The following is a 27,461-nucleotide window of genomic DNA, read 5'->3' as shown; positions in this document are numbered from 1 at the left end:
AACAAGCCAAATATAGGATAAGCCGAACAGAAGGCAATTTGTCTGTGATTCGTCACTAAAACAATAACAAGCAGTCTGATATTCAGCATTGGGGCCAACAAAGATTAGTCATCACTTGCAAGTTTCAACGTCATTAAAAGAAGTACCCACAAAGCGCACAAATTTTTTACGTGTCCAAACTCCAAAGGTAACTCATAGGACTATGTCTCAGAAAAAGAAAAAGATTTCACAAATTGAGCAATAATCTAGTTCTTGAGATCTCAGATTCACAATCAATAAATCAACACATCTGCCTCGTGACCAACTTTTTTTAACTGTTTTCCAGCCAACCCTGTGACCTTTGCAGTCTGCTTCAGAACCCTCAGATCTAAACGAAAGAACTGCAAATCTTTGCAACGCAGCGCTCGTTATCTGTTACTACAAAACAGCTTACCAGAGTGCATCTCTGTGGCATGGAGCAGCATACCTGGGTCTGTTTTCTTTTTCTCCTCTCTATAAAAGAACCATTCAGTGTCATGACATCAGCAAAATATACGATGCTCATTGAAATCTCAAGACTCCAAAAAAAAAGCACAGGTATCAGAAGACCGCGGGATATGGAGGCTCATAAACAAGGAATGTAAAAGCACTACTACCGACATCATTTACGAATTCAATCAAAGGCCAGTACCCTGGCCACACAAAGCAATGAAGAGCCATGCATTCCTTAGTAAGTAGTAGCTGACATCACTTACCAAATCAATCAAAGGGCAGTACCCTGGCTACAAAATGCAATGCAGAGTCATGCATTCCGTAGTATCTTTTCAGTCACCGCTGCAAATTTAAAGCAAAAGGTTAATATGTTCTACACAAAAGTAATGTTTTCTTTCTGGAAAAGCATAAGGAATCATTTCCCTATGCTTTCATCATAATACATAACATAATAGATGCAGATGAACCAGAAAACTCATTTGGCCCAGTATTAAATACAAGCCATGCAAGGATGCAACACTTTCAAATATCAGTGCAGCATAAAACGATGAAGTTCTCTATGCGTGTATAGTTGTGTGAAGCACTGTGGCAGCATCTAGTAAATATGGTATATTCAAATGCATGTAGCATATGTGAGCAAACAAATACAAGACCTTGGCATTTGACCGATGGTAATCTGGATCTGGGCCTTCGAAGTGATGCTTCCTGGCATAGAGCACGATTACTCACCAGTCACCAGTTAACCTCTACACCAGGCATATTGACACAACACCAAAGCAATCCAAATATCCAATTCAGAATATGTTTAACTAAAATAGTAACATGGAAAGAACTGTAGTTCCAAAGCTAATTAAGGGCTTGACAAAACCACCGCGAGGGTATTATCTCCACATAAATGGAATAAAGAAATAGGAACAAAAGCTAGAGATCTGAAACACACTGTGAATCAATAAGTACTCAATTAATTAACACTTGCAAAGTAAAACAAGGTCAAAATTTGATGATCCAACAACAATGGATGAAATGTTTTGCTCTGATAGAATATCACTAGATATTAACAGTTTATAACTTGAATTATTACATTTGTACAGTGAACTGTAGTACATTTCTGTGATTACATCGCATCTTTATTGCTCTATTATGAGAGCAAAAATACTGGAAGGAGCTAGAAGGATGAATCACTGAACTGATGAATAGAGAATTATGAACTTCAGGAAGTTTTCTTTCACCGCATATTTCACCCTTGTGTCTAACCATCAGTAACTCATATACAGAGGTTATTCTTGATAGACATTGAGATGATCCTTTGTCCATCTGAAGGTAAACCAGCTAGTCCTAAATATAGAAAAGGGAAACTGACAATGTAAAATGGTGTGCAGCACTGAAGGAGATAATTTGATAATCCATATTGTATAAGAGCACAAATATGATGATAATCAGCTAACAGCATAATAGATTGTCTACCATTATGAACTAGAGCTATGCTTACATGAGTGCAGCTTGACTGCATATAGCCTTTTGAAGGTCTTCACTTTATCGTTCAGCACCCAGAAAGGTCATATATGAACATATACAGTTTTAATCATCCCACAGTGCTGTCTTCCCAAGCCATCAATGAGTTGCACAAAAGCACATACTAATCCTTAATCTCCTGGGTCACCACATCATACTGTAATCTTCCAGTAAGATGTCAGAAATGAATGACTCCCTAGAGGGATGTTTGGAACAGGAAATCATTCAAATAAGTTTAATTTGATTTGAACCAAATCACCCCAATAAAAATAAGCTCTTAGGGGACAATGCTTTCCTTTGGAGTAACCATGTAAGAAAACAAAGCTCTACCCTCCATCAAAAGAGTTGTTGCTCTGCCAGTTCACACCCTGGTCCAATACCCGATATTAGTAATTCTCCAGAGAGAGTATGATACAACAGCATGAAAATTAAAACGAAAGATTAGGGCACAACTTAGTGCAGCTAGAAGTGTGATGAGGCAATCAATGCCAAATTGCGCAACCTGCTCAAAATTACACTTTTACTATTTAGGTTGGAGAAATGGAGATACAGCATGGAAAAGATGAGATGAACACTGCTGCACTAGAACTAATACAGTTGTGCCGAAATATGCTGCATCATCAGGCATGCCACTACCACACTTATGGAAAGCTATTTAAGCAAGTCATATTAATAAATGAATCAAGTATAATTTGCTAGTGTGAGGCACCATCATGCAAAGCAAGGTTTCAAACCAAAACTTATCAATAATTGTTTGGTTGAATATGATAAAGGCATATTGAATGAATGTTTGGTTGGTGCATGCTTGGCATCCTACTTGGCAAAAGCTTGACAGCCATGTAAACTTGCCGTTATGACTTATGAGACCTACTGGAAGGTGTGATTAGACAGAACCAGACAATCTGGGGGCCAAAATCAACAAATAGACGACAATAAAAATGTTCAGGGGGGTTAATGTGATATTTGCCTAAATAAGGAGATATATTTAGTTGGAGCAGTTATGTGACAAGTGGACTGACCTCATCACATATGCTGTAACACAACTGCAGGGCTTCATTCCACTTATTTACTTTGATTAGCCCCTTTATGAGGCAAATAAAGACACTTAATTCTGGCACAACACCTTTCCTTGTTATTTCACTGTATAATTCAAATGCCTTTTCAAGCTGAGATGCCAAACAAAGTGCCTGGATCAATGAAGTGTATGTATCCTTGCTGGTTATGTTTAGTGATGATGAGACTTCCATCATCTCTTTGTGTAACTCCAAGGCTTTCTCCAGTCTGCCAGCCTTGGAGAAATTATCAATGAGCAACCCATAAACAGGACCTATTGGCACCGTGCCATGTGATTCCAGCTCCTCCAACAATCCAAGAGAAGCAATGAACTTCTTGCTAAAACCTTGAACTACACTGCAGTATCCTTGCAAATGTTTTGGCCAGTAAGTCTGCTTCATTTCACTTAGCAGTGAATGTGCCTCATCCAAAAGACCAGCAGCACAGCAATGGTTTATCAGAACTCTGTAGGTAACATAATTAGGGGCACACCCTTGTGTGCTCATTTGTGTAAAAAGCTGAAGACTCAAATCAACTTTACCGGATTTTCCCAATCCATCTATTAGAGAAGTGTAAGTCACAACATTTGGGTTGCAACCCTTCTTTTCCATCATTGACAGCAGTTTTAAGGCCTTTTGACATTCACCTATTTTGCATAGTCCATCAATCATAGCTGTGTAAGTGACGACGTTAGGAGTGCAAGAACTCTCCACCATTTGAGAGAGAACTTTCATGGCTAGATCAAGCCTTCTGTCCTTAAACATCGCATCAATTAAGGAGGTGTATGTATGCACCGTAGGCAAGTAGCCACACTTAGACATCCTCAAAAATACCTCCTGAGCATTGTCAATCTTTCCAACTTTGCAAAAGCCATCAATCAAGGCATCATATATAATGTGATTTGGCTCGCACCCATTCGATAACATAGCATCTAGCAATTCTCGAGCATCAACCACCTTGTGTGCCTTACACAGACCATCTATGAGTGCACCATATGTGACAACATTTGGAGCAATGGAGTCTGTGTGCTCGCCTTCAAAGTAAAAATCAGATCCTACATTGTCAGAAGTTCCTATCAATTTGGTGTAGACTTCACAAGCCTTTTGGCTTTCACCTGCCTTACAGAGGCCATCAACTAGTGCGCTGTAGGTAATGGTATTGGGAGGACAGCCAGCATCAATCATTCTGTTAAAAATGTCACTAGCCTGAGGTAGCTGCTTTGCTTTCAGGTAAGCATGAAGCAATGCAGTGTATGTTACTACATTTGGGGAGCAGCCAATACTCCTCATTTCGTCAAACCAGCTCCGCGCCTGTTCAATAAGACCAGCCTTACAAAAGCTATCAATCAAAATTGTGTATGTATAAACATCAGGATTAACACCGACACTCTTCATCTCTTGGAACAAAAGGAAAGCCTTTTCTACTTTCATAGCCTCACATAAAAAGGTAATCACCTTAGAGTATGTGCTCGTGTCGGGTACAAAACCTTTTCTCATCATCACCTTAATGATCTGAAATGCCATATCAAATTTCCCCATACCACAAAGGCATCGAGCAAAATTTGCAGTGTTCACCTTATTAAGAACGCAACTAGAAGCCAGCATCTCCTCATAAACTTTTTCCGCCAAAGCCAACAAGTCAGGGCTTGGCAATTCTTCTCCACCACATATGCTTCCAATAAAAATGTTGTATACGACATAGCCGGGAGGGCAACCACAATCAGCCATCCTCTTTAAAAGTTTATACGCATATGGATAATCCCTGGCATTGCAATAACTATGCACAAGAGAATTAAACAAGGAGGGGTTTGGATTGCAACCCTCCTTCATCATCATGTTGATTATCCTCTTGCACCAGCCAAGCTGCTTCTTTTTCAAAAATCCAGTGAGAAGTGTTCTATATGTGACCACATTGGGAATGCATGAGTTGCATCGCATCCTATGAAGGAATGAAATGGCCTCATTAAAAAGGGAGGCCTCCATCAGTCCACTGATCATCTGGGTGCACAACACCGTGTCAAGTTTGAAATCCTCCCTCTCTATCATGACAAGTGCGTCAGACCATCGCCCCTCCTTACACAGCGCCTGTGCAAAGCACCCAACTGTGAACTTATCCATGCAGAACCCCGACTCTGACATCTCCTTCTGCACACGAAAACCCATGTCCATCTGCCCCGCGGTTGCAAGCACCTGGACCAGAGCATTGTAGGTCGCACCTGACGGCCTGTACCCAAAATCCTTGAGTCTCCCGAGCTCCTCCAGCGCCTTGTCCCACGCTCCATGGCGGCAGCATTTCCGTACAATCACATTGAGCAATCTGCCGAGCACCTCACGGTCATCCTCCCCAATCTCCCTCAGCAGCCTCTCGGTGGTCCTAGCACGGTCATCAAAATGCAATACCTCCGCCAGCGCGTTGTAGCAGGCGCCGGTGTGGCTGTACCCCACCTGCCGCTCGGCCCAGAGGAAGAACCTGACACAGAGCTCCGGGGTGCGCACCGACCGGAGCACCGCCACAACCACAGCGTCGTTCAGGAAGTCCCGGTGCCGACGCAGGAACCGCTCCGCCTTGCCGTCGAAGTCGGCGGCGTAGGCTCGGATCGCCTTGCATATAAGGACGGCCTCCGGCGGCGGGAGGGCCGCGGCGTGGAGGGCAGCGGTGGGCTCCTGAAGAAAGGCGAAGTCCTTGGATGAGAGACGGGATCCGCGCTGCGGCTCGGGGGCTTCCACGAGACCAAGCAGTTGGTCGTCGGGGTCGGCGGCGTGGGAGGAGGAAGAGCAGGCACGCCGCAGAGAGGCGCGTAGGGCTGCCGTGGCCGCCGCGCGGCGGCTAATCATGGGGTGGAGGCGGTCCGATGAAGGGCTACGGAGGTGGGGGTGGAAAGAGGGGGGAGGAGGAGAAGGAGGCGGCGGGAATTGAAGCACCGGCCATGGAGGTTTTGGGGCGCCGGAGCCCGGAGGTGGGGCCTAACGGCCTAAACCCTAGTGAAGGGCAGGGCATTTCGGTAAATAATAATTTTGGAAAGCAATTCTGTTTCTGCAAGTGGGCCTGGGCCCATCTGCAGAGGAACATGGAGTTGGAGAGTCCGTCTTCATGGTCCACCTGCTAGCAACAGGACACACCACACCGCCCTCATCCCTCTCCTCCGCCGCATCTCCTTTTCTCTCCCTCTGATTTCTCCGTTGATGGCCATGCAAAGCTATTGCCTATTGGTGAATTAATTCGCTGCTTCACTGGTTGTATAAACTCGTAATCTTGATCTGAGTGATGAATTAGCAAACTCCAATTTTTGGTCCCTGCCCCTTGGCGCCAGCTCTCACCGGCCAGATCTAGCAACGGGCAGGGACGGACCGCGGTCGGCAAGAGAAAAAGGTCTGCGGCAGAGCAGCAGAGGGCGTCTGGGTATTCCTCCCCTCTTCCTTTCCTTGATGTGCCTTTAAATTTGGCAATTAACTGATTAGGAATCTGAACATTTTGAATTAGACTATTGGACTAGACAAGCTGAATCATTCATTCATTTGTATGAAATATGTAGTTTTAAGGACTTCCAAAGTATGAGAAAAATTCATTTGGCTGGCACTCTAAATTTCTTTAGGTACTATGTAGTGTTTCAGTCATGTAAGAGTGTTTGATGGATTGACTTGAACGCTCTATTGCAATTGGCATAATTTCGAACTTACGAAATATTGAACTGTTACAGTTGGTACAGTGACTATGTTATTGATAACAGGAAAACTTGTGTGCTTACATCCATAGATTGTGCATAGCTGTGCATATTTTCTGGATCTGCTCCCATGTCCCACTTGAATTCCGCCTTTAATTCTTCCCTTGTGGAATCATTTTGCTTATATGGATGAAACTATGAGGTTTCTCAAAGTTAACGTGCTTGCTCAAACTCTGAAGCACCTAATAATTTGAAGACAATAAGGGTATTTGGTGTGTGAATTTTGTCCAACTTTAACCCTTTAGTCCCAAAGTGATGGAAATGGTATTGTTCGAAATTAAATTGGAAGATGTTGTGGTATTTAGAGGAACTGAGGCTAAGTTTTGGCAACTCAATGATATTCTTCCTTATTTCCTACATTTTTCTTTGATTATATATTTATATTACTTCAGTGGTATGGTCAGAAGCTGGAGATTTGGCCTTCAAGGTCACTTTTTGTAAATCCTTAAGCTTGTTCTGTTTTCTACCTTAGATGGTGCATTCCTGTTATTGTCTTCCAGATCTTTGTGAATCATGATGGTGTGTAGTCAGAGTAAGCTTGTGTTGACTGACTAAAGTACTGCACTATAAAGAGAAACTAAAGGATAAATAAGTACATTATGCGTATAATTGCATGATGTGAACCACTATATACTTCTGTTGACTAACAATATGTTGTTTTTAATTATTCTTGTTGTGCGCTAGAATTTAGGAATTTCCAGCTACCTAATGCATACACCCCTTTAGTGCAAGCATTTTCAACTATTAGAGATGGCTTATTAGAGATGGCTTTATGGAGTGATATCTAGTAGTACCATCAAGCGCACTGCATATCTAAATCATTGGAGCAATAGACAGCCTAAAATAGCATTTGTACCTTTCTTCTCTGTATATGCGTGAAAGGGCTTGTAGCCTAGTGGTTACAAAGGTTTAGTAGCACCTCCAGATCCTAGGTTCAACTCCCTGTGGTAGCGAATTTAGTCTGGTTAAAATAATCCTCTCATCGGCAAAGATGGGGTTCAGGGATTTTCTCAGCCAGCAAGATTGGGTTCTTTTATCTTAAAAGCATTGCCTAGGTGGACGATCATGCCCCCAGCTGGTCGAGGTTTTTTCTCTGAATATGCTGCTGGTAATACGGCCAGTCATTAATTCATTATAGTCCTATTATTACTTGTGCATACCATCTTTTTTGTACTCTGCATAATTTATTTCCCTTTTGACTTGTATTCTGGATTTTTTTTATTTTACTATATATGCACAATGACAATGTCATTTCTTATGGCTGCTAGTTTGATAGAGAAAATATTTCTGTCTATGCAGCGCAAATATCTCGATGTCAGGGTGTTTCAAATTCTATTCGCCGCTGGTCTTCCTAGCTATGGGCTATATGCAGAGACAAGGTTTCCCTCACAGAGCTATGGGAACTTCGCACAGAAATCCTCTTACAAGTATCTCAGAATCCGTGCAGTGCAGGGAAATGATGGGCGTCGAAGGCTGGTTGACATAATCCGAATCATTCCAGAACTCTCAAGGGACTATTTTAGAAGCCGGTCGCGGCGAGCTCTTTTTGGTGGCATCTCGCTGCTTGGCGGCTTTTACGTTGCACAGACAATCTCACTCTCTTTCGGTGCATTGGGTGTGAATGATGTTCTAGCGGCAGTTGTTTGTGTCCTGCTGACTGAGTATGTGACAAAGTTCTATTACAGCCGGCCTAAGGTTACCTTCCCTATTGCTCTCCTCAACAACTTCAAGATGGGTTTCACATATGGCCTGTTTATTGACGCCTTCAAGCTTGCTAGCTGAACTGCACTATGTCCTGCTTGGCTGTTTCTTTGTACGCTTCTTGATCACCACAAACATGACTGTATACATACAGTCATTCTTTTTTTTTAAAGTAATACATACAGTCATTCTTGTATGTGAAGATTGAACCCAGTTGTTTTATAGTCTTGGGATAGCTGGATCAGAGGATACATAACCTTTTAGATTACATGGAATTCATCTCTGCTGTGCAAATTTGCGAACTTCAGGTTATCCAAGCTAATTCTGTACTGAACGGCAGTAAAGTTGCTACTTGGGTTACTGGCTGCTGTTACTGTTGCCAAATTTATAAAGTTCTTCAGTAACATCAGTGTGCCTTGATTGCTAGCAGCGATGCGACGAACTTGAGAAATTGCAGTGATGCTGTATCAAAACGTGTTTGAATGTTTGGTCTGTGCACAGCTTTAGGTGGTTTCTTGGCACCATGCTGTTTTCTGATTGTTTTGGCTGTTTTTCTGAATCTCTAATGGCTGGCTGTGCACTGAGAAGAGTTGTGTTCCAAGTTGGTTATACAGACCAGCCTGGACTAAAATACTGGAATGGATAATCTAATTAGAAAGTTAATTCATGTATTCCCGACATGTATTGTTCATTGGGTGCTACTGCTACACAATATTACATTACTGTAGTATTATTACTGATGTATGGAGTACAGATATAATGGAAAAGCTACCAGGCCCAAGTATACTGAACTGGCAATGGGAATGGATGCTATTTTATGTTTGAAAATTGCACTCACTGAGTTATGATGTTCTGCTTTGGGACGCGATGTGAATAGTCATGGTCTTTACATGCTGATTTTTTTTTTGGGGGGGGGGGGGGGGGGGGGGGGCGCTTCTCCTTGCACAAGTATCGTTTTCAGCTCAAAATTTGCATGCTAGCTACATTTTATACACGTTTAAAGGCGCATGCAACCATGTGTTGGTGATTCAGTGACGCCGTGTCGGGCGTCAGCTAGGCTTGCAACCATGTGTTGGTGATTCAGTGACGCCGTGTCGGGCGTCAGCTAGGCTCTTCTGTACATTGTGTGAACGGGTATGGCATTTTCTATTGTTGCGAAGCTCTTGTCACACATGTGACTATGTGAGCTCTTTCCTCCATCTATTTTTCTATGAGAAAGTGCATATAAAGCACCCGTGAGTGTCAGCAAATGGTTATGCAGTTACATGCAAACAAAAAGGTTCCACTAAAACGAGGAAGGAAAAAGACTCCGACAAATTAAAATATGTTTCACAAGTGGGAAGGAAGGAATCAGGAAAGATGGAAAACATGTTAGCTAGCGCAGCCTCCACTGAACACACACAGGTTCTCCAACGTCAGGCAGGGTAAATGGAATGCGATGCTGCAAGCATGATGATGCCTCGCAGTCGCAGGTGAATGCTCCGGTAAAGCACTGCATTCTCGCAGTGTCCCGTCTTCGGATCTGCTGCCTCTAGTCTATCCCGTGTCCTGAGAGACCGCATCAAACAAGTCTGTGTTTAGTTGGGTAAAGTTTGGGATTTTGACTACTGTAGCACTTTCGTTTTTATTTGGCAATTAGTATTCAATCATGGACTAATTAGGCTCAAAATGTTCGTCTCGCGATTTCTAACTAAACTGTGCAATTAGTTTTTTTTCGTCTACATTTAATGCTCCATACACATATCGCAAGATTCAATGTGATGGCTACTGTAGCACTTTTTGGGAAAACTTTTTTGAACTAAACAAGACCCAAGTCCAATGTGGAGGCCGATGTGTCCATGGCCCGCTTTGGCATATGGGCCTTTTGCCGGCGTTTTCTCTTGAAATGGACAGGTCGTGCATGGGCCAGGTACACGAGGACGACAAGTAAGCAAGCATGTTCACTGTGCGCTGCACCGAACTGCCCGGCAGGAGAGTGGTGACAGATGCAATGACATCAGATCTGTCCATGCATCCAGTGTTAGTTTGATCTCCACCACGGCCAATTGGGCCCTTGGATCCGCGCCCTGATCAGAGGCGTCCAACCGCTCTATAGTTGGTGGCCCCCCGTCGCACGGCACCATAAAGGGAGGTGGGGGCCGGGGCACAAGGTACGAGGTTGACCTGAGCCGCCGCAACCCACTTACAGAGAAACCCTAACCCGATCTAGAGGGAGCGGTGCTGCCAGCGACGGGAAGACCCACTGCCTCGTCGTCGCCGAGATAGCACCGCATCCGCACCACCGCCTTCACCATTTCGGACTTCACAGCATCACCGACATTGCTATGGATGGCTCCAGCTCCACCGCCAAACCCTCATGACCGGTGACGTCTCATCTCTCTCTCCCTTCCCTCTCTGTCTCTCTAGTTCTACATGTATTAGGATGCACTACATCTTTTATCACGAATAGAACCATTCTACCGGCTAGATCTATGCTCCTAATGATCCTATATGACTAACAATGGTACCAGAACCGGTCTAAGTATAGATCTAGTCTTTGGGGTAGAAAGCAAGAAGCTTTTAGAATGAGGTGATTCAGATGAACCCTAGGAATCCCCATGAATACGTAACTCTAACCCTAGCCCGTGTAGAGTAGGCGGGGAAGATGAACAGTGGGTCCGGCCAAACCCAAACCCTAAGACCTAACCCTAGAGAGAGAAGCAAGGACAGATAGAAGGGGTTCCTACCTGGGGCACGGTCGTCCCATCGCCACCGCCGGCCGTCGTCTGGACGCCGCGCGGGAAGAAAACTCGAGTTGTCCGGGGGAGCGAGGTCTCGCCGCCGGCGTGCTTTTTCGCCTCGGGCCATAGGGCACCACCGCGGAGCCACTCGACGGCGCCGCGCGAGGGGTACCACGGCTGCGCCATCACCTTCCGTGCCGTGGCGTTTTTTCTCAAGTGCGAGAGGACTGGCGGCGGCACTGATGCACTCCTCCTTCTCTCATCCGACTACGGCGCTGAGGAGGAGAGAGAAAGGGAACGGGGAAATGAAACTAGGGTTTCGAGTGAGACGGCCGTGGCGGCGTTTTTGATCTCGCTCAAATGATGGTTGACCGTCCGATCACGATGAACAACCAGCGTAGCTCGGGCTTCTTTGAGCCCAGGCCGGGTTGGAGTTTCTCGGCCCAGGCCCAGGTTGCGGCCTGGGCGCGGGGGGAGCGGGGCGCGCGCGCGGACGCGCCGTTTTCATGGGTCACGGACTGTTTCACAAGGCCGGGCATATTGAACAGTGAACTCCGATTTTTTGTTTTATTATTTTCAGAAGTAAATTTTGATGAATTTTGTCATGTTTTGAATCTCTGTCAAAATTTGAACCAACGGGATAATTTTTTCAGAGAGTAGATGAGTAAAGTAAAATGCTTCTGAAAAGTAGATAAAGAATTTTTTTATGTTTCCGCTGCAAAGTTTAATGTTGATTATCTTCTAATTAAATTCGAACCAACGAGAGAATTTGATTTGAAGAGCAGTTATATTTAGTAAATTATGATTATGCTTATCCTCTAATTAAATTGGAATCAACGGTGAAATTTAATCAGAGGAGTAGTCCATTTTGTTTAAGTAAGATTATGGTATTGTCATTTTCTGACCAACGTTGATGATGACAATATTATAACGAATTTAAGTTTGAAGTTTAAATCTCTAGAAAATTTTACATCAACGTGGTGAATTTTTCAGAGAGTAGATAAGGACCAAGAAATGCTTCTAAACTAAAAGAATGTATTTCATTATTAAGTTTCCGCTACAATGATGTTGATTATCTTTTAATTAAATTCGAATCAACGGGATAATTTAATTTTGAAGAGTAGTTATATGGATTTCAAGTTAATTTATGACTTTTATGCATTAATTCTATTTTCTGTCCAACGGTGATGTAGAATTGATGTAGAAGCATATTGTATGTTTTATTTTAACCGATGAGATCACTCGGCTGCATGCCAACGGGCTGTAACGCTGAGGTATGTGAACGAAAAAGGCTTGAGTCAAGCTAGTTCAGGACAGTTTTTGTTAGTTTACTAATTTTCTGATTAAATTAAAACCAACGGGAAGATTTAATTAGAAAATAAAGTATAAGTGAATGTTTTAGTCGTCATGACTAAGTTTTCGTATTGATGTATCCCGCATGGAGAGAAGTTTTAGCATAGTAATTATGCTAGTCCATCCAGCATGGCGGGAGAAGTTTTGTGATGATTCACATGTTTTTGTATCCCGCGTAGTGAGAAAAGTTTGGGTAGCTCTTATGCTATCCTAGTATTGACCATGGCATAATAGAAATGCATTGTCATGGTCAATACTAACCAAAGGATAAGAAAAAGATGCAAGCGTGACTTATAAAAGTACTGCTGGTGAAAGACCTCGTTAAGTTCTTAAAGTGAATTAAGAAAAGTGTACTCCTAAATGGATCAAGAAATAACTTTGTTTACATGACACAATCATGTGAATGAAGTAAGTTATAAGTGTCTCCTCATTTACAGGCTTTCTGAATAGTTATCGAAATTATGGTAGTAAAGTTCATGCCATATTTCGAGGGGAGGGGATATTAAGATCAATTAAGAAAAATACTCTTCATTAAGAGTCAGACAAAGATCAATTAAGAAAGATACTCTTCATTAAGAGTGAGATAAAAATCGTTGGAGGAGTACAACGGTTACAACAATAATATCCCTAAGCAGAGATATATCTAAATTCCTAGACCTTTTAAAGTTTCGACAGAAAAATAGTGTAGTCAGTCTCAAAGATGTTAAGGTGGTGCTTAAAGCGCCATATGAGATTTTAACGGATTAAACCCAAAATAAGATATTTGAAGATACACTATCTTTAGAAAAAAAAAATGGGAAGATCTAGGGGAGCATGGTATGTAGAGGTATGTAGAGACCTAAGACTTGAAGAGAAGCGGGACTGCTTGCCCACTTCAGTGATTCAAAAACAACGAATCTCTCAATACATGTTGATGTTGTATGACTTATTGAAAGCTCTAGTTTGGTTTTGGTGAATTGATGAAACCCTAAGTGCTAACCTAGTTTATCAAGTGATCATGACATAGGTAGCACACTTCAAGTAGAAGAAGCTAATGAAGATCATAACATGACAATGGTGATAGCATGGAGATGATCAAGGGCTTAAACTTGAAGAGAAGAAAGAGAAAAACAAAAAGCTCAAGGCAAAGGTATAACTTGTAGGAGCTATTTTGTTTTGGTGATCAAGACACTTAGAGAGTGTGATCACATTTAGGTTTGATAGCCATACTATTAAGAGGGGTGAAACTCGTATCGGAATGCGGTTATCAAAGTGCCACTAGATGCTCTAACTCATTGCATATGCATTTAGGATCTAGTGGAGTGCTAACACCCTTGAAAATATTTGTGAAAATATGCTAACACATGTGCACAAGGTGTTTGTAGGGTTGAGATGGATTTGGCGCTTTTGGAAAAATGAAATGTCTATTTTCTATTGCGCCGGATGCAAAATTCTTGGTGGTTGGCACATTTGAGCAAGGGTGAAGAAGTTAGAGTTGAAATGGAGTTGGTCGAAATGATGCTGGCGTCGGTCTACTGACCGGACGCTGGATCACTCAGCGACCGGACGCTGAAAGGCTGCGTCCGGTTGAGCTATCAGACGGCACAGTGGGTAGGGTTGAGCATCGGACGCTGGTCTGCGTCCGGTCAAGGTGGACCGGACGCGTTCGGTCGAAAAAACATGCCTCGGGGAGCTTACTGGAAACGACCGGACGCTGGGGCTTCAGCGTCCGGTCAGTTTTGACCGGAGCGTCCGGTCAGCTTCGTAGCCGTTGAAATCTGACGAACAGCGTTTGAAGCTGGTGACGCGTGGCGTCCATCGGGTGACCGGACGCTGAGGGCCAGCGTCCGGTCGGTATGACCGGAGCATCCGGTCAGAGCGTGTTTTGCCCAGTGAAGGGGTACAACGGCTCTATTTGATGGGGGCTCTATTTATAGCCCCATGGCCGGCTCAAGGGACAACTCTTGCACATTTTCATTGACATAGCAACCTTGTGAGCCTAGCCAAAGAACTTCCACTCATCTACATCATTGATTCATCATCATAGTGAGATTGGGAGTGATCCAAGTGCATTGCTTGAGTGATTGCATCTAGAGGCACTTAGTGATCGTGTTTCGCTGCGGATTTCGCTTGTTACTCTTGGTGGTTGCCGCCACCTAGACGGCTTGGAGCAGCGAGGATCGTCGAGCGGAGGTGGTGATTGTCTCCGGCTCCGATCGTGGTGATTGTGAGGGGTTATTGACCTTGTCCCCGGCGGAGAGCCAAAAGGTACTTTAGTGAATTGCTCATGGCTTGTGTGATCCTCATCTTGTGTTGGTTGTGCGGCACCCTATTGAGGGTTTGGCGTGTGAAGCCAATTAGCGCGTGAACCTCCAAGTGAGTGAATCACCACAACGAGGACTAGCTTGTCGGCAAGCAAGTGAACCTCGGTAAAAATCATTATGTTCATCCTTTGATTCTGAGGTGATTGGTCTCCACTGTTATTCATCTTTGTGATTGATTGGTACTTCATCTATACGGCGGTATAACTATCCTAATCACTCTCTTTACTTTACCGCAAACTAGTTGACAAGCTCTTTAGTGTAGCTAGTTGTGAGAGCTTGCTTGCTTGGTTGGTGTGGCTCTTTAGTTAGTCTTTGAGAGCACACTAACATAGAATAGTGTCTTTGCTATTGTGTGAATAGACACTATCTAAACTAGAATTGTGGTAGGTGGCTTGCATTTTAAGTAGGCTAGCGCAACACTCGCTTCGCCTCATAATTGTCTAACCACTTTGTTAAGTGTTGTTGTAAAAATTTTATTAGGCTATTCACCCCCCCTCTAGCCATTAGGACCTTTCACTTATACAACACCTGTTGTTGGCTTTTCGAAAAAGATGAATAATGTAAATAAGGATCTTGTAATACAGGAGCCTGTAGAATCAATTGCTTGGCAATGAAGAGCAACAACAGCCCCATATGAAAGTGCCAGTAGATGAGGCCCCAGAAGATCTCAAAGAATTAGTAAACCAGTTTTTCCAATGACTATGAAGTCTATGTTAATAAAGAAATTCGAATGGAGTGTGATTCCACCTCATTTAAAGAAGCCATGAGAAGCGTTTACTTGTTTAAATGGCAAGAAGCTATGAAAGTTCAAATAAATTCGATGAATGCCAACGATATTTGGGACTTAGAAGTAATTCTTAATGGAGCCAAAACAATAGGTTGTTAATGGGTCTACAAGATAAAATGTGACTCCAAAGATAATGTAGAAAGATATCAAGCACGACTTATGGCAATATGCTTTAAGCAAAGAGAATATATAGATTACAATAAGAGTTTTCTCTCTAGTCTTATGTAAGGATTCTTTTAGAATCAAAATGGTGTTAATGGCACATTACGATTTAGAGTTACATCAGATGGATGTAAAGATGATATTCCTCAACGGGGATTTATATGAAAACGATTACATGGCACAACCCAAAAGGTTTTGTCGTGGAAGAAAAGAACATATGGGATGCCGCCTGTAGAAATCCATTTATGGATTAAATGTAAGTCTCTAGACAGTAGTATTTGAAGTTGATGAAAACAATAAGAAAGTTTGGGTTTTAAAGAAAATGAGAAGGACGATAGCGTTTATGCGAGGATCAAGAATGGAAAATTCATTTTCCACATCCCGTGAATAGATGACATTCTACTCCTTAGTAGTGATATTAATCTATCATTGGAGAAGAAGTTTTGTCCTCAAGTTTCAATGTAAATGATCTTGGTGAAGTGTCATTAGTTCTAGGAATCAAAATTCATCGAGATAGAAGAAAATGGGGTATTAGGACTATCGTAAATGCATACTTAGAAAAGATTCTAAAGAAGTATGTATGCGAGTAAACCTATGCCTGCTCCTATAGTCAAAGGTAATAGTTTTGGGAACTTTAAGTGTTCCAGAAACCGATATGAGATCGATCAAAAGAATATGGTTTCATATGCTTCAGCTGTTGGAAGCTTGATGTGTGTACAAGTACAAGTAAGAACTTAACCTGATGTAGTTTATGTATCCGAGATATTTTGACAGAAGTCCAGTTCAGATATAGATCACTGAAATTGAGTTGAAAATGTCTTGCAATTTTGCAAAGTGTCATAGGCCTCCATGCTGAGTAAGAAAGAACAAGCACTCTCAAATAGTTGAGGGTACAGATATTAAGTCTTGGCGAGATGTGTAGTGAAATCCACAACAGTTGCTAACACTCGTAGTTGGAGTATTATTGTGGAAAAGCTCCAAAAAAACAGTTGTGGTGTCATCAGTGATGCATACCATAGCATAGCTTGACATGAGGCTTAAGGAACAGACAAAAGAAAGTTAAGAGAATTTGCACCCGGATTTAACAATGGTAGACAACGTCAATAACCATTTAAAGTAAGTTAACTCCTAAGATAACAGGTCAAGTGTGCTGCCAAACACATTGACACTAAGTTATATGTTGTAAAGGAGAAAAATCCAGAATCATTTTAAAAAGCATTGAGCACATAAGTACCGAGTAAGTACTTGTGGATCCGCTTACCAAAGGCTAACCACCCAGTGCGTTTAGAGAACACACAATCGATATGGGTTTATGGGAAAGTCTATAATTTCTGGATACTAAGGGCCTAGTTGAGTATCTGTTTCAAAACAGAGATGTGCGTTGTAGCTGTTTAATCAAATGACAATAGACTGTGACGATGAGACACGCTCTATGCACTGATATGTGATGGAATGGGAACAAGACAAAGTAAGTAAGTTAATTTTAAGGAATAAGATAAAATCAAGGGGGAGAATGTTAGTTTGATCTCCACCAATTGGGCCTTTGGATCCACGCCCTGATCGGGGGCGGCCCACCGCTCCATGGTTGGTGGACCTCCGTCGCACAGCACCATAAAAGGGAGGTGGGGGCCGGGGCACAAGGTACGAGGTTGACCTGAGCCGCCGCAACCCGCCTATAGAGAAATCCTAACCCGATCTAGAGGGAGCGGTGCTGCCAGCGACGGAAAGACCCACTGCCTCGTTGTCGTCGAGATAGCACCGCCTCCGCACCACCACCTTCAACATTTCAGACTTCACAGCATCACCGACATTGCTATGGACGGCTCCAGCTCCACCGCCAAACCCTCCGATGACCGGTGACGTCTCATCTCTCTCCCTTCCCTCTCTGTCTCTCTAGTTCTATATGTATTATGATACACTACATCTTTTATCCCGAATAGTACTGTTCTACCGATTAGATCTTATGATCGACAAGCATCCAGATCGAAGCCGCCACTGGCTTGGTCTTTTGTTTCAATTTCAAAGAAAAAACAGCCAATGGCTTGACGTTGACCACTCGCTGACGCCTTGAGGCACAGGTAGCGCTAGCGCTATCTAGTGCAATACCGACGAGCGATCCAGTGTTAAAGATATTTTATCAAGAAGACGCATGATCAGATCGATGACACAAGCTAATGGCCGGCCAGATTAATTTAATAATTAATTAAAATAAAATCAGGTCAGCTGCAGTACGGCGTCGCCATCAAGCCGCGTACATATGTAGAGTACGTGTATATGTGTGTGTATATATACACACACACACGTATCGCGCGGACCTTCCAGAAGTGGCTGTACTACTTCAATAATCGCCCCCGTAGTTTGACCTTCTAGACATCGCATCACTGCATGCATTGCAGATTCGTAGGGTTTGACCTCCGTCGCATGCATGGCCTTGGTCGCTAAGGAAACGCACGGCCACGGCACCAGCTAGCGACGTGCGTAGCGTACGTACGTATGTAGTACACCTTGCTGTGCAAGCAAGAAAAAGGAGGAGGTTGAGAGGAAAGTACGTCCAGGGAGTAATGTAATGCCTTGCCGCCACGTTGTTGTGTTAGTTATTATACTACGACGACCAATGCATATGCACTTGACTATTCTTTAAACTGTCAGCTGTGACGATTAATAACGGTTTAAGAAAGCATTATATTGGAGAGAAAAATATTAGCACTAGCTAGTCCACACGTACGGCAGAAAAACCACATGATTCACATGCGCGAGTGCACGGCAAGTAGCCTCAAGCCCTCAAGTACCTGGAAATCGTCGCGTTTCTTGTGCGCGTCTTCGAAGAGAACGGATACAGTATCGATCGGAACGTGGTCAGTCACCACGAACTAACTGCTGGCGTTGCCTTGTTGGGTAGGGACGTAGGCAGCGGCAGAAGATAAGGCGCGCCGTACACTGACATCCTTGACAAGTAAAAAATAAAATAAGTATATTACTATTTTTCAAAACCTATAACCTATTTTCAATCTCAAATATATTACAAAATAGGATAATAGACATCCTCCAATTCTCAAAACGGAACAAACTTAGTTCTCTAGTTTCCTATGGTGCAAAATAAGGAAAATATGATTTACTATACTATTACAAATCGTAAATAAATTATTTTAATCAGAAAAAATGAAGCTAGTAACTATTTTTCTAAAAAATATTACATGCCTATTTAGGATCTACATATTATTTAGAACTAGCAAATATTAATAGGAAACAAAAATGGGAATGTTACATATCGAATTTTTCCTTTCTATCAAATTTAAAAGTATAATTTATTTTTATATTATCCAAGTGTTAATGCGAAACGAGAATGGGAATGTCCACGATACTCATAATATAAGTTAATATTGGACAAAACATTACATATCCTATTAAGTTTGTATCAAATTAAAATGCAATTTTAATAGTTTCTTTTGTTTCATTTAAGCACAACAATGTTTACTCCTACATATATTGTAACTTTATTTTTTATATTATTCATGTGTTGGTAGGGTTAGATATTGAATTTTGTGACTTCTTTTAGTGACATGTAAAAGTATGGAACTCTACTGATTAAAATCGGCAAGGAGATAGTCGCAGTCGTGTTAAGGATTGGACTGTCCGTTGATGTCATATGATTATGACAGAGACTTCGCTCTATTTTCGTGTGGCAGCTCTCGTCGAGGATTGTAGTGATACATGTGTAAAGATCGAGGATATGTTTTTTTTTGTTATAATGGATTAATTATAATATTTGGTTAATATTGACAAGGAGTTAGTCATCCTCGTCGTGTCAAGGATTGGTCTGTTGTTCATGATTATGACGGAGACTTCTCTCGATTTTCGCATGGTAGCCCTTGTCGAGAATTGCATTGATATATGTATACATCTTGAAAGTATATTTCTTTTGATTATATTGTTTATTTTTAATACATTTATTTTAATTAGATAGGATGAAAAATTGTCAAGATTTCAGTCCAAAGTTTGACTGATTGGACCATGATCTAGATTTTAATAGTAATAAGTTTTATTTGTAATCAAAACTACATGAACAAGCTAATGGTGGAAAATTTTATTTAGGGCCTGATCGTTTTAGTCTTAATTCAAGTGGATTGGAGGGGATTTGATAAAAGCAAACATGCACTTAATAGGGAAAGGTCAAGGGTTCAAATATCCAATACTATATTTATTATTTATTTTTTGATGTTTATATATAGGACAAATAGGAAACAAAAGGAGAAAGCCAGAGAACATGCAGCACGGCAAGCACGGTAAAGACGGAACCTACGCAAAGAACAGTCCGGCAGAAAATCAACTGGTAGAAAAGGAAAAGAAAAAACAAAAACACGGAAAGGATAGGTAGAAAAGGAAAAAGAAAAAAAACGCGAAAAGGATATTTAACAGGTTACAGGCAGTCTACTCCGACTCTGGATGATTATTAGGTTGGACGAAACAAAAATTATGCAAGAAATTTTGCTTCTTTAGTATTAGGTACAAATACATATATAAATTAGTAGTGAGAGATTTATAAGAGAAAAGGAGATATTCTAGAAAAGGAAAAAAGACCCATTCAAAAAGGAAGTGGACGTGCAGGAGTTGAAGAAAAAAGACGTGCGGGAGAGGGTTTTTTTTTTTTTTGAGGGGAGAGACATACGAGAGTTGAAGAAAAAAGAAAACGGAAGGTCTGACTATATAAAAAAGAAAAACTGGAGTCTAGAAAAAGAAGGTCGGATAGAGGAGGGAAACAAATTTTACTCGGACATGGAAACTGAGCAGGGTGTCACTCGGCAATTGGATTGGACAAAGTTTTGATTTAGGCAGAATTTTTGCATGTTTAGTATTAGGTATAGGTATAGAGGTATAGAAAGATTAGGATTACTATTCCTATTCAGTTTATTAAGGCTCCGAGAGATCTATTTGTTCTAACTATCTAGGGTCATATAAGTCTGGACGAAAGAAACTCTCGACTACCGGTAGTTAAGGGGGAGGTGGACGAAAAAATAGATGGATGAAAAACAATGGCAAAATTTTTGCCTCTTTATTAGTAGGTATAGACTGACTTTATATTGGTATGGCTTTATTGCATCTCGTAGTTGTGCTCATTTTTATTTATAAAACAAATAAAATCCAAATGATTCTAAATAAAGCACCAACGTATATATAACATTTCAAGATAAAAATATTATTAATTTTAAATTTTATGATTTTTAGTGATGAAACTAGTTTTTTTATATTTTGACGTTGAAAATCATGGTAATGTGCACTACCTTCGTCTCAGTCAAAAAAAGAAGCAATTCTTGTTTTTCGAAAAGTAAATAATTTAAATTTTAACTAAAGTTATATTAAAAAAGTACGAACATTCATGGTACTAATAAGTATTGGTTGTTAATTATAAAATATATTATATTAAATTTTATTGAAGATATAAATGCTAAAACTATTCATTATAGATTTGGTCAACTTAAATTAGTTTAACTGGCATATTTTTTATAGTTATATTTTTAGGGGAGGGGGAGTAACTTAAAATTATTCATTATTTATTTTAAAAAAATCCACATCTCTAGCACGGTACCACCGCGGCGGCGCAGCACGCAGCGCCGCTCTAGGCTCTACCCACGGTCCACTCCGACGTTTGTCGGACGCGTACGTGCACGGGAGTGGCATCACCATCACCATTCGCCTTGGACGGTAGCAGGGTGTGGTAGCAGCATCTAGGCGCGCAGAATCGGGGTCTTCGAGGCGATGTCAGACAGCGGTGTCCTCTCTCCTCTGCCTGGAGTCCTGCACCTTTTTTGCGTGATCGTTATTTCTTATAAGGCCTGGTTTACTTCCTATAAATTTTCACCCTAAACTATCACATCGAATCTTACGACACATGCATAGAGTATTAAATATAGACAAAAAAAACTAATTGCACAGTTTGGTTGGAAATCGCGAGACGAATGTTTTAAGACTAATTAGTCCATGATTATCCATAAGTGCTACAGTAACTAACATGCACTAATGACGGATTCATTAGGCTTAATAAATTCGTCTCGCAGTTTCCAGATGAGCTATGTAATTAGTTTTTTTATTAGTATTCGAAAACCTCTTCCGATATCCCCGAAACATTCGATGTGACATCCAAAAATTTTCATTTCACGAACTAAACACAACCTAGGCTAATTAATACGATATCATAGTTGATAAGGTATTATTATGAGAAAAAATACGATATTATAGTTGATAAGTATGGCTTGCTTGACGCAGCGGTAACCGACGAGCCCATCTGACGTCAGGGGACGGCGACGAGACCTGGAGAAGAGAATGATCCAGCCGAGATGCTCCGTTCCGAATAGGCTACTACTGCTACGTGCTACGTAACGTACGGGTACTGTACTACGTACGTATAGGCATGTCGCAGTCAACTTGCTAATAATGCTCTGTTGCTAACTTGCTGCGTATATAATAAGAGTAACTCTATGGGTTCGTCTAAAACTAATAGCCAAATTATTTGTTTTAGCCATTGTGTAAAATAGAAAAGTCTAAAAAAAGATGACTCTACACCAACCTAGCTATTTTGCCTCTTGTATTTTTGAAAACATGCTATTTCTGGATAGCAAGAACAGAAATTCATGCAAGAAGGAGAGCGCCGAACAGAAATTGACGCAAGGAAGAGGAATAGCGAGCGGCCACGGCATTCTATTTCTAGATAGCGAGAAGTGCGGGATACATGGCTTCTTATTTTGAATTACCGGATACAATACTTGTTGGAGTCCTGTTTTTCCTAAAACAATCTAAATTTAGACTCAAGACAAAATATACACCATCTGTTGGAGTTGCTCTAAAAGAGCAGGAGTTGGAAGTGGAGCAGTTTTATAAGGAGCACTCCTCCTATGTTACATCCAAATATATACATACACATCAAAAGAATGCAAAATTCAGAATAAATAAATGGAAACTTAGCATCGCCAGATCTGAATGAAGAGTAGAAGCAAGAACCGGAAGTATATGTACCGCTCCCTCCGTCCCAAAATAGATGTCATTCTTATTTTCTGAAAAATAAAACATGTTTAACTTTGACCAAATATATTAAAAAATATATTAATATTTGTAATACATAATTAGTACCATTAGATAGATCGTCGAATATATTTTCATAATAAACTTATTTGGAGATATAAATATTACACGTATTTTCTATAAATCTAGTTAAAATTAAGAAAGTTTAACTTCACGTGTTCTATAACAACTCCTGTTTTAGGACGGAGGGAGCAAGAACCGTCAATCGAGCTATCATAGATTATTGCAGGGCCCATGAGAAATGGGAGCAACATGTCCTGGCGTGCACGCACTCCTTGGCATGGCAGGCGGCGTCCGCGCAGAGGTTTGCCACCTTTCCAAATCCGTGGCAGGCAGAGAAGAATCGCCGGCCGTGCGCGCAGGGACGCCGAATCGGTCGGGGTGGAGTCACGGCACGGGACGCCGAATAGGATAACGCACGCAGGATAACGCACGCACTCCATGACGATCGACGACACACGCGCAGGTCGTGGGACAATGGGCAGTGGCCGGTGGCACAATGCCATCATCGCCACGGCGGCGTCACCAGTCACCACCCTGTGGGCTGTGGCTGTGGCGAAGGAATAGTTGGTGACCTCGGGACGACGATATATTCGATTCGATTCAGGGGCATCACGCCATTGTCATGGCATGCACTTGCTGCTATCTGCTGCCGTGCTAATATTCCGGGCTAGCCTAGGGGAGCAGGTGGCGTGGCGATCTACAATTCCGTCGTCTATTCTTGACACCGCCGCTGAAGGACGGCACCTGGGCTGGTTTACGCGGTTTGGGCATCGACAAGTCTGACGCCGAGGGCTTCAGGGAGTTGCGACTCCGGCCACCTTGGTCTTCTTGCGTTTTGCATTGCATCGGCGAGCCGTTGCGGTGCGCGCGCGGCAGGGGGTGCAGAGCAGCATGGTGGTGCCTGGCACTAACCAAACCGCGTGCCGATGAGCAGAGCCAGGCAGGCAGCCAATTGGTGCTCGAACCTGCTGCACCACCGAGAGAGCCCGGACCCCGGAAGGCAGCAGCATCCGCATGTGTGTGCTTCAGTCAGTTCAGTGCTTGCGGTAATTTCTAGTGCTCTTGAAATGCCAGTAGACTACCGAGCTGGTGCCTCGCCATTCCTGGCAACTTGGCAGGTTTTGGTCTGTACTCTACAGTTATTGAAGCCACTGACTGCCAATGCCCAATGGATGCTGTGTTTGGAATTCGATTGCGTAGATTTCTCAGCTGCCTAGCTTGACACTGTTTAGAATGCACAACTTCATACTACTACGAATTACTTATGGAACTCTAGTAGAAATAGAAACGAGAAATTATTGTACCATACTTCCACGACAAGAAGAATTACATTCGCTTCTGATCATATCATTTGCCCCTGTTCGTTTGGCTGATAAGCCATGGCTGAAAGTACTGGTGGCTGATTTGTTGTGAGAGAAAAATACTTATGGCTTATAAGCCAAACGAAAAGGCCAATTGAATGCTTTAGCATCAATCTTTAGAAATAATAAAATCAAATGCTTTTAGTACTACAAGTATAAAAATTCAACAGCTCGAATCTGGCTGCACGCTATAGAGAAAAGTATTTACATTTGAGCAGACAATTGCGCTATCATTATTCATTATGTTCCAAGCAAAGTATGCAACAAAAGGAAAAAAAAAAACTATAGTGGCTATACTCCATTGAACAGGAGCACCTCTTTAATTTATGTACTCCACCGGCCATTGCGCCGTACTCACTCCTAACCCAGCTGCTAAATCCCATCATGTTCATACTACAATCCTTAAGGAGAAGAAATACTCCATAAACAACTACTAGCAGTAGCTATTTTTTAAAAGAAAAAAGAAAAAGAAAGAACAAATCAAAATAAATGAAATAGCTCAGAAGAACACGGAGAAATCACCATCTTTGGACTGATCTCTCCTCCCGTCGCCGTCACCGCCGACACGGCCTCCGTCTGCCACAGGCGAGGCCTTCCCGCCCTCGCCCGCCTTTGCGGCCTCGGCGTCATTGGACGCGAACACCTCGCGGACGACCTTCTCGACGTCAAGCGCCCCGTCGCCGTCCTCGTCCTGCGGCGGCGGCGTCGGGATGAACGGTGGGCGCGCAACCTGCAGGATGCGGTCCCAGTCGACGCCGCGGAAGAAGGGGTGGGCCTTGACGCCGCGCGCGCCGATGCGCTTCTCGGGGTCCTTCTCGAGGAGGCGGGCGATGAGGTCCCGCAGCGGCGTCTGCTCGCCGACGAGCTCCGGCTGCTTGGCGAGGACGCGGTAGAAGGTCTCCTTACGGTTCTGCCCCCGGAACGGCGTGCGGCCGTAGAGCATCTCGTAGAGCACCACGCCCAGGCCCCACCAGTCCACGGCGAAGTCGTGGCCGCGCCCGGCGATGATCTCGGGCGCCACGTAGTCCTCCGTCCCCACGAACGAGTTGGACTTCGCGGGAGTCCGCGCGCCGGCCGAGGCCGCTGAGGAGGAGGCCGTGGTCGCCGTCGAGGACGACGACGAGGAGGAGGCCGTCCGCGAGGTGGACAGCGGCGACGGCGAGTCCGCGGCAGGCTTCGCGGCGCTGCCGGTGCCGAATGGGAAGCACAGGGCGGCGCCCGCCGGCTTCCTTGTTCTCCCGCGGCTCGGCGACGGCGCGGTGACCGGAGGCGCCGGCTTGGGACTGGTGACCGGCGCGTCCGGCTCCTGCGGCGGCGCCGGGAGCCGCGTGGAGAGGTCGAAATCGACGAGCATGATGTGGCCACTGTCCTGGATGAGGACGTTCTCCGGCTTGAGGTCCCGGTACACGATGCCGAGGCTGTGCAGGTACTCGAGCGCCAGCACCAGCTCCGCCGCGTAGAACCTGCGCCCAATTAGCGACCAAATTGTGAGGCAGCTCCTGGCTCCTTCGTCTCGTGCGGGTGCGCGCGCGAGACGCGTGGTTTCGTTAGGCCGTTGATGAACCGTTGGACGGAGACGTACCGTATGACGGAGTCGGAGAACATCTTCTCGGTCTGCCGCCGCCGGAGCGAGTTGAGGTCCCCGCCGCCGCAGAGGTCGATGGCGAAGCCGACGACGGCGTCGGTGGCGAGGATGCCGCGCAGGGAGGGGAGCAGCGGGTGGCATAGCGCCAGGAGCACGTCCCGCTCGAACCAGATCCGGCGGTGGCCGTCCCCGTCCTCGCTGGCCGCCTTCTTGTGCCGCGCGGCCTCCCGCGAGACCGCCTTGAGCGCCATGGCCGCGGCCCCGGCGCCGCTCTCGCCGTCGCCGTCCGATTCCCCGCCGGGGGCGTGCACGACGTGGAACACGACGCCCTTGGCGCCACGCCCGAGCACGGACACCGCCTTGAGGTCCTCCAGGCTCAGCTGCCTCGGCGGCGGCGCCGCGACGGCCGTCATTGCGCCGAAGAGGTCGGTGGGGCGGGCGGGATCTGTTGGGCGGTGGATTGCAGTGAGGAACGGAGTGGGGTTTGGTGCGTGAGCGCAGGGGGGGGATGGCCTGATGGGGGGGATTTGGCCGTGATTCGATTCGAGGATTCGGTGGAGCAACAAGTTGGGAGCGGGCGATTTATGCGGGGGACTCGGCGTCCGCGGTGCCTTGGGGACGAAGCGCCGAGCGGCGAGCGCGCACCGCGGACCGCTCCACCTCTGTGGTGGGTGGGGGGGGGAGTTGCGGGACGGTCTTGCCTTGCGCGAAGCCAGCCGTGGGAGTTTTGAAACGTCCCGGGGCAGTATTTTATCCGGGTATATATGGCGTATCGTGTCGTGTGCCGAGGTAGAAAAAAGGGCAGAAAATGTGGGCGAATTCGAGTGCATTTGGTCGGGTCTGCCTGCGATGCGACGCGACTGCGGGTCGTTACGGCCCATAGTCCTCTGCTTCGGCCTGCGCCGGTTTCCTTTAACTTTTCTTCGAGGGAGATTTTGTTGCTCTTGTAGGGCTTCTAGAAGGTGGCTGGTGCCTGGTGGCACGACCCTCTGCGTAGGGGAAAAATAAAGTACAAGGTACAATTAAAAGGTAGTCGTGCGCTTTTACTGTAGGGTTGGCAACATGAACATGCACCATCTGATCTCCGATGGGGGCCATGGAATGTCTGCTAGTGGTTCGAGTAAAATAGCTCAGATTTCGATGGTGGTACCACGCCTGTAATTGTTGATGAGCATGTTGATTGTTGCCACTTGCCAGCCATTTTGAAGCATGTTGACGATTCAATAGCAGGAGCTGACAAGAGAAACGACGAGCTGAATCTGGGGAGGTGGTAGCAAAAGTATGGCCGAGCGCCCGAGAGGCCACGCGTTATCTGTGCGCTTGGCAACCCGATGGGTTGGGTATGGTAGTTGATTTCAGCACCACTCTTCTGTTTCTAACTATCGAGGAAATTTAGAGAGTGTGATGAACGAATTTCTATTCTTTATTTAGTGTGGGGGTTTGTGAGTGAAAACTGTATCATAAATCGATCATTACTGAACATTGTAGATGCATCATCTTTCACTAGAAAGCATACTTCTCACCTATTTCCCCCTAGCTAGCAAAGTGATCGGTGAGGGTTGACTTATAAACTTGTACTTTACTTTCTTCGTTCTAAATTATAAGTCGCTTTGACTTTTTTAATTCATCTATTTTACTATGTATCTAGATACATT

At 43.9% G+C, this 27,461-nt stretch overlaps 2 protein-coding genes across 2 annotated transcripts; both read right to left on the bottom strand.

Moving 5' to 3' along the window:
• Positions 1–1,497: 1,497 nt before the first annotated feature.
• On the bottom strand, positions 1,498–6,048 carry LOC136498204 (pentatricopeptide repeat-containing protein At1g06710, mitochondrial-like). Its single transcript, XM_066494157.1, is given in 4 exon segments — positions 1,498–1,806; positions 1,961–2,351; positions 3,003–5,990; positions 5,992–6,048. Coding segments are annotated over 3 exon segments (3,072 nt in total). The 5' UTR covers positions 6,034–6,048; the 3' UTR covers positions 1,498–1,806; positions 1,961–2,309.
• Positions 6,049–24,371: 18,323 nt separating this feature from the next.
• On the bottom strand, positions 24,372–26,323 carry LOC136496827 (serine/threonine-protein kinase OXI1-like). The gene is made up of 2 exons (XM_066492580.1): positions 25,804–26,323; positions 24,372–25,684 (listed from the first exon to the last, which is right to left on the bottom strand). The coding sequence occupies exons 1-2, from the start codon at positions 26,217–26,219 to the stop codon at positions 24,721–24,723; spliced, it is 1,380 nt and encodes a 459-aa protein (XP_066348677.1). The 5' UTR covers positions 26,220–26,323; the 3' UTR covers positions 24,372–24,720.
• Between the last annotated feature and the right edge of the window lie 1,138 nt (positions 26,324–27,461).

This window comes from Miscanthus floridulus, chromosome 12 (assembly GCF_019320115.1).
Source record: "Miscanthus floridulus cultivar M001 chromosome 12, ASM1932011v1, whole genome shotgun sequence".
Taxonomy (NCBI): Eukaryota; Viridiplantae; Streptophyta; class Magnoliopsida; order Poales; family Poaceae; genus Miscanthus; species Miscanthus floridulus.
The sequence above is the reverse complement of the archived record's forward strand: the minus strand, read 5'-3'. Positions and strand labels throughout refer to the sequence as shown.